General features: G+C 34.6%; 1 protein-coding gene across 3 annotated transcripts in view; it reads right to left on the reverse strand.

Moving 5' to 3' along the window:
• The window catches only part of LOC107584591 (MOB kinase activator 1B-like), a 21,044-nt gene extending 17,497 nt beyond the window's left edge, over nt 1–3,547 (reverse strand). For 2 of the 3 annotated variants that reach the window (XR_001609157.1, XM_016271304.1), the window contains exons 1-4: nt 3,407–3,547; nt 1,122–1,288; nt 351–444; nt 207–273 (exon numbers count right to left, since the gene is read on the reverse strand). Coding sequence is in view for 2 of the 3 variants with exons in the window: in XM_016271304.1 (XP_016126790.1) it covers nt 207–273; nt 351–444; nt 1,122–1,288; nt 3,407–3,420 (342 nt within the window). In the remaining variant the exon portion in view is untranslated. Of the gene's footprint in view, nt 1–139; nt 274–350; nt 445–1,121; nt 1,289–3,406 lie in introns of all 3 variants that reach the window. The other variant, XM_016271305.1, reaches the window with a different exon arrangement.
• Nucleotides 3,548–7,506: the final 3,959 nt, after the last annotated feature.

The following is a 7,506-nucleotide window of genomic DNA, read 5'->3' on the forward strand; positions in this document are numbered from 1 at the left end:
GTGTGACAAATATGCAAAAAATTTAAAAAACAGGAAGGGGGCCAAGACTTTTTCACACCACTGTATGTATATATATAAACCACAAAAAACAATTTTTATTAGCATCTCAATGAAACTAAAATATCTCTGCAGCAGGTACCTATTTTAGAAGGAAACAGGGTCTCCTCATCCAACTGGTCTTGAACCCACGTCATCAGATAATCAATGTACTTGGGAGCCGAGCACTTTATAGGCTTCTTAATGTTGGTCCCATCTGCCCAGTGATACTCGTATCTAAAGGGAAAGAGATGAGTAATACAGAGACAAAGAGAGACACGATCATTCATTCCTCACTGTCCAAACACACTCACTTTGGTCCTGCAGACATGAGCGGACAGCTGTCCTCCGAGCAGAAATCCGTGATGGTGCCGTACAGCATGTTAATCTGGTTAAAGAAATCCACCGCTGCAGAAACAACCAAACAGAAACATTTAACTTCATTATTATTTTGTGCATAATCAGACGTTCTAGTTTGTTTTCCATCTTTTTTGTTTGATTATTAATTGGTATTGGCACAGGCAGTCAGATGTGCTTGCTTCCACTGACGCACAAGATGCTCATGAACCATCTCGAATCATGCTGGAGCACATGATCATTAGGTTTTGTTCCTGTCGGTTCCGGTGCTGATGTCATTAGAAAGACAAATGAGATACTAAGACAATCGTGAAAGCCGTGTTCATTTTTAAAACTTTCTACAATGATGATTATTCTCATTTTTCTTGACAAATTTGATCAGTTGCAAAGGAACACAAAACAGCAGCAATTTCACTAGAAGTCTCAAACTATTGGATCCTGCTGGATGTGTGTGCATGTTGGGGGAGGTGTGTTAGTAATTTTGCAATGGACACAGGGTCTCTTGGGACTGACTGGGTGATCGGTCAGGACAGGATGGGTCCGGTTTGGTGTCATCAATAGGTCAAGGGTCAAAGTTGTTAAGAAGGTAATGAGAAAAGCAACTGAACACAGAGAGAAACAAGAAAACCATCTGCAATAACAAAACACACTAGAAACAGAACAAATGAATCAGTTTGTGGGTGTGTGTGGGGATAATTAATAAATATGACGTCACTCTTGGTTCTTACTGTTGACAGCCACCCATTCATTCAGATCTTCTCCGTCAGGAAGCATGACGGCCATCCGCAGGTTCCCACTGCCCAGCGTGGCTTCAGCATGTTTGAGCAGCTCATACTGATGAGAACCTTCGGGAATATTCTTCTTCGGCTTAAACGTCTTAGACGAACGATTCCCGCTGGAGGAGATGGAACAGAAAATGCACTTAAAGGGAAAGTTCACCCAGAAATGAAAATTTGCCAAAACTTTGCTCACCCTCAGGCCATACAAGATGTCGATGAGTTTGTTTCTTCATCAGAACGGATTTGGACAAATGTAGCATTACATCACTTGCTCAGCTTCTCAGCTCCTCTGCAGTGAATGGGTGCCGTCAGAATGAGAGTCCAAACAGCTGATAAAAACATCACAATAATCCTCTCCAGTCCATCAGTGAATGTCTTGTGAAGTGTTTGTACAAAACAAATCCATTATTGAGGCGGTTTAACTTTAAACTGTTGTTTCTGTCCCAAAGTAAAAGTCCATAATTCATAAAAACAATTCCTCCAGTGTAAAAGTCTGGAGGACTTTTGTCCTCTCACAACAAAACCCACCGACATATTTGTGTAGAACTGTTTTGGACCATTTTCACTTAAACTGTGCTTGATCAGTGCATATTTCTCTTCTGATTAAGACTTTTTCAGTGGAGAAAGCAATACTACAGATAGAGGATAAATATGTTTTAATGATGGATTTGTTTCTTACAAACAAGCAGCTTTTCGCTGTAAACGACATTAACTGATGGACTGGAGTGCTGTGGATTACTTGAGGATTATTGTGATGTTTTTATCAGCTGTTTGGACTCTCATTCTGACGGCACCCATCCACTGCAGAGGATCCACTGGTGAGCAAGTGATGTAATGCTACATTTCTCCAAATCTGTTCTGATGAAGAAAAAACTCATTTACATCTCGGATGTCCTGAGGGTGAGTACATTTAAAATAGTTAAAAATAGTCTATACGAAATACCGCCTAATCAGGATTGTTATAAGCATGTGTGTGTTATAATGTCACTTTTTTTTTTTTTTTTACATATTTCTCATCTGATTTACAAAGCAAATCTTCAGACACAGACATGCAGTTTATCGGGTTCCAATCAAAGGATTACACACTTCAATTCAGCTTCAAAAACATCACAATGGCAATGACGTTACATGTCTGCGTTTGTTCTTAACTTCTCCGAAATCACATGCTTCCGGTGAACCATCACAAGCACTTCACAATAGTTTCCAAATGAAATCATTCTCAGCTGTTTTTCTTATGACGGACTTCTCTAATGGTTCTAGACATCTTTATCAGTAAATTCAATTTCAGAATGATGCATCATAACAAACAACTCCTGCCAAGACTTCAGATTACAGAATCAGATGTTCTGCGTTTGAGATTTCCTCACTCCCTTCCTCTGGTAAAGAGGTAAACATGTTCTTTAAAGTAATTACAGAGAAAGCACATACACCCTGTTCCCTCCCAAAATGATGCTATTAGAATGATGCAATGCTGTTAAACTGAATTAATCATCATTTTGGGTGGATAAAATTTTTTTGTCATTTAAAAAGTAATTCATATGACAGTTGCACTGCCTGCTAACAATTGCATTTCATGCAATTTCATCAACAGCTCAGCTTCTCAGCATACAGTCTGTATTCAGAAGATTTTCCAACTTTGGATGCATCACAGGCTTTGCACACCGATTAGAATGATGCAATGCTGTTAAACTGAATTAATCATCATTTTGGGTGGATAAAATTTTTTTTGTCATTTAAAAAGTAATTCATATGACAGTTGCACTGCCTGCTAACAATTGCATTTCATGCAATTTCATCAACAGCTCAGCTTCTCAGCATACAGTCTGTATTCAGAAGATTTTCCAACTTTGGATGCATCACAGGCTTTGCACACCATGCAACTCTCTGATCTCTGATACAAAGTGACACACAATGTGCTTTTTGAAGAGCACAGTGTGAAACAAACATGCATTACATAAGATCTGCCCCCCTTCCAGTCCAGCACATCAGAGAGCCAAGAAACCGGGGCAAATGTGCCAGAATCGGGCTGATCTCGATCCCAAAGCATTTGCGTGAAAAATGCCCAATTTTAACGCAACTGTCAAGTTGAAATACTGACACATTTAACGAACCGCGCGCGCAGAACTGAGGTCAATGCGGTTCAAAAACTCAACCAGCTCTTTAGCAAGACGAGCTAAAGGAGTAAACTGATACTTATCTATAAATATTCATCTAAATCACCGAGTCAAACTCACAATAAGAAGCTCATGGTCTCCTGTCTGTCCGGTTCAGCGTTCTGCTGCTGGTCCCGGCGCGAGGTTCGGCTTCGTGTAGCGCAGAGACACCTGGCAACAAACTTCCCACAGCCGCTGAAAATCTAATATGATCTGTAGATCTGTAAACCACATCACATTGAGTAAATACAGGGTGAAGGTCCAAATATTATCTGCTATGTGTGAGGGACCCCAATTTAAAAGGGGAGTTTTTTACGTATAAAGATTCGATTTATACTGTGAAAAATTATTATAAATATGTGTGAAACATTATTTAAAATTATATATATATATATAATCTGTTGTTACATTTATTACATTTTTCTACTCACTAAAGTGCTGAACTGTTAAATGTAGTATTTATTTATTTAAATCAAATTATATATTATTTGTATTTTAATTAATTAATTTATTTTAATCAAAGTTATTTAAATAAAAGTATTATGTTTTAATCAAACTTGATAAACATTTTATTTTAATCTGTTTATTTATTTTAATTCAGTTTTATATTATTTTTTATTTTAATCAATTTATACATTTTTTCATTTTAATCTATGTATTTAATTGACTCCAACTCATTTATTTAAATCAAAATATATTCCATTTTTATTTTGATCTATTTATTTATTTTAATCAAACATGTATATTTATTTATTTGGTTTAATTGTATTTTTATTTTCATTTTTTTAGACTGATTTTCTCAAAACTTTTCCACAGACCCCAGAAAACCCCTGCATGATATAATATAGGTGAACCATATTATTGATTATTATCAATCACAATATCATATAGACCAGCATATGCACATCATTTTGTCTCACAGTCTGTTAATCAATACATTCGATCAGATCATTGCTTTCAACAAAGACAAGTCTAATCAATCACAGTGCCTCTCATAGAAAACCCATAGAAATTCTGTCATGGAGAATCAACACCTACAAATAAGTACCATAGTTATGCTTCCAGGGCTATACCGTAGTATTCTTGGAGTAGCATGCAGATGTATTGATATATGAATATTCTTCAGTTTTATGTATTAAAGTGCGGGGAATGAGTTCATATATTGATTAAAGCACATTTAATCCATTATGTAGTGATGAATATGATGAGATTTGAGGTGTAAACTCACTCTGAGATGCTGGAGGGGTTTGTTGGAGCTCTTTTTGTAGACACTGTCATGGTAACACAGGTGTCATAGCAACTGCAACTTTCTCTTCTCTTGCTCTTTTCTTTCTCATCCCTTTATTCTGTTGTGGCTTTTGTTGGGGATCACCATGTGTTATGAATAACACAATATCTCTCTTTCTAGTGCAGGGGTTTTCAGTCCTTCAGGTGCTTTAGACTCCCAGATACGATCTTCATCCTAACATTTAACAGCCATCTATTTAGTTTCTTGTTTATACTGTGAAATATAAATATATCTAAAATATTATTTGCACAAAATCTAGTTTCTGTTAAGTTACTTTACTGAGTTGAAATTTTTTTTCCCCGTTCTTTTACGTATTTTACATTGTTTTTCTACTCCTAGTACTGTTAGATTTATTATTTATTTACATATTCATGTTAATCAATTTTTTTATTTAAATCTTATTTGTATTATTTCTTTGTACAATAAAAAATAATATTAAAATAAATAAATATTAGAAAAAAAATAAAAACATATATATATATGTATGTTTTTATTTTTTTTCTAATATATTTTTTTTATATATACAGTGGTGTGAAAAAGTGTTGGCCCCCTTCCTCCAACACTTTTTCACACCACTGTATATATTATTTTTTGTTTGAAACGGCTTCTCCAGTGCAAGCACATCCTGTCTGTCTCTGACTGTATTCTGATATTGAGTGATTTAGCTGCAGGCAGATATACTTAATCGGTTCTGTAATATTCTGTTCAGTATATCAGTATTATTCATTAGACACAAAGATTGAGTTTACACTAGATCTGAACACACATACACTGTTGTACCAGCAGTACTCTGTCTGTGTGTGTGTGTGTGTGTGTGTGTGTGTGTCAGCTGGCATCAATAGTCCTCTGTTCTCTTCTACATATGCTGAGACACAGATGACAGAAGCAGCTGCTCATCAAACCCAACAAAAGCTTGCGTTCCGTCCAGTCAACCAGCCGCTCCTTCCTGTGGGTTTTTGAATGTTCTGTTTCTGAACAAAGTATAACAAGTTCCTGAAGCAGCCATTAAATAAACGTACATGCTCGGGTCCTGATCTGAAACCTCCATTAGGACCGGGACATTAATCTTTAGCATAAATCAATATGTAAAACAGGATGTAAAGGTTGATCCTAACTACTATATTGTAATTGTTTAATCATATTAGTAAAATATATATATAAGATTTTAAGTTAATATTTCAATAATTTTACAACACATTTGCATATTCAAAGTTCTCTGTTATTGATGATATTGATTTATGTTCACATGACATGAAGGTAAACAAATAAAATATTTATTCTTTTTAGTAAATGTTGTATTGATTGTGTTTATTTAAAAATCGTTGTTTTTTTATTTTAACTTTAAATCAAATGATATTTTTTAATATGAATCTTTTATTTACAAAATGAATGAATTAATTTTGTTTAATTATGTTTTCATTAATATTGTTGTTTTTTAACACTGTTTTTCTTTTTTAAATTTTCCGTGAACCCTTAGCACTCTCAGACCCCAGTTTTTATTTTTTAAGTATTTTTTTATTTTGAAATTATTGATTTATTATTAATAAAAAATGTTAAATAAATATTTTGTAAAATATTTATTTAATTATTAACTTGGGAAATCCTGGGCTATAGGGCAAATATTTGGTCGATATTTTGAGGTTTTCATAACGGTTACCGGAAAACCCCATTTTGATTTACCACTAATCACACTGTTTTTATTGTTTAGATGACAAATATAGATGTTCTTTTCAAAAACGAAACACTTTTCTGTCTTTTTTTCTAGCATGTGCATCAATGGGCATCTGGAACTGCGTGACTGTGAATCCGTTAAACATCGCGGCTGGAGTTTGGATGGTGTAAGAAATTACATTTCAGTTCATTCATTCAGTGTTCTTTAATGTAGTATATAAGTCATTCAGAAGGTAAGTCATATCTCTTCTTTTTCCCCTCAGGCTGACGGCGTTTGTGTTGTTCCTGTGTGAGGTGCCCTTCTGCTGTCAGTTCGTTGAGTTTGCGAATGCTATTGCGGCGCGTGCGGACCGTCTGAAGCCCTGGCAGAAAGCAATGTTTTACTGTGGGTGAGTGCAGCTTCACTGGAGAGTCAATGTTATCATGTAACTAATACATATTTCGTCCCCTTGGAATTATAAGGTCCTATCTGAAATTTTTGTCAAAATTGAGTTATTCACATATTCTTATTCTGTGACAACTTATTTACATTATGCGATTAGATTTTGTAATGTTGTGTACATTTTGGGACTTTTATATTTAAAAAAACAAAAAGGTTCTATCTAAACAGTCGAACGGAATGCAAAAAACTTTGAAGCTCAATATCTCAAAACTACTCGGAATGCAGATAGAACCTTATGATTCCAAGGGGACGATTTACTGTGAAAATCCAGGGGACACATGGCAACTCTGAAAGCTAAATCATCCACTGCGCTGTTTTTGTCTTATAGGAGAAATGTGTACACAACAGGTGTAACGGTCTAAACCAATCAATCTGAATGCAAATGTCAGTGCAACCCAATGATGTGTGTAAAATTATAAAATAAAAGCCTTATCCTTTAATGACGTCAGTAAATGTTAGTGTAACGTAGTATTAATCTTTAATTCATGATTAATAAATATTCTACATTACATTCGTTTCTATGAAGTTACATTATGATGTTTTTCTACTCATTGTAGTACTGTATATTTATTTATTTAAATTTATTTATTTATTATTTCTTTGTTTATTTTTACATTTGTACACTGTTTTAACTCATGTAAACTTACATTAGTTCATGTATTATGAACAAATATGAATTTAATATGAACTATAATATACACTTCAAAGGTTTGGGGTTGATAAGATTGTTTTAATGTAGTCTCTTCTGCTCATCAAGGCTGCATTTATCTGATCAAAAAA

Source organism: Sinocyclocheilus grahami, unplaced genomic scaffold (genome assembly GCF_001515645.1).
Source record: "Sinocyclocheilus grahami isolate Dianchi unplaced genomic scaffold, SAMN03320097.WGS_v1.1 scaffold61.1, whole genome shotgun sequence".
In the NCBI taxonomy this organism is placed as follows: domain Eukaryota; kingdom Metazoa; phylum Chordata; class Actinopteri; order Cypriniformes; family Cyprinidae; genus Sinocyclocheilus; species Sinocyclocheilus grahami.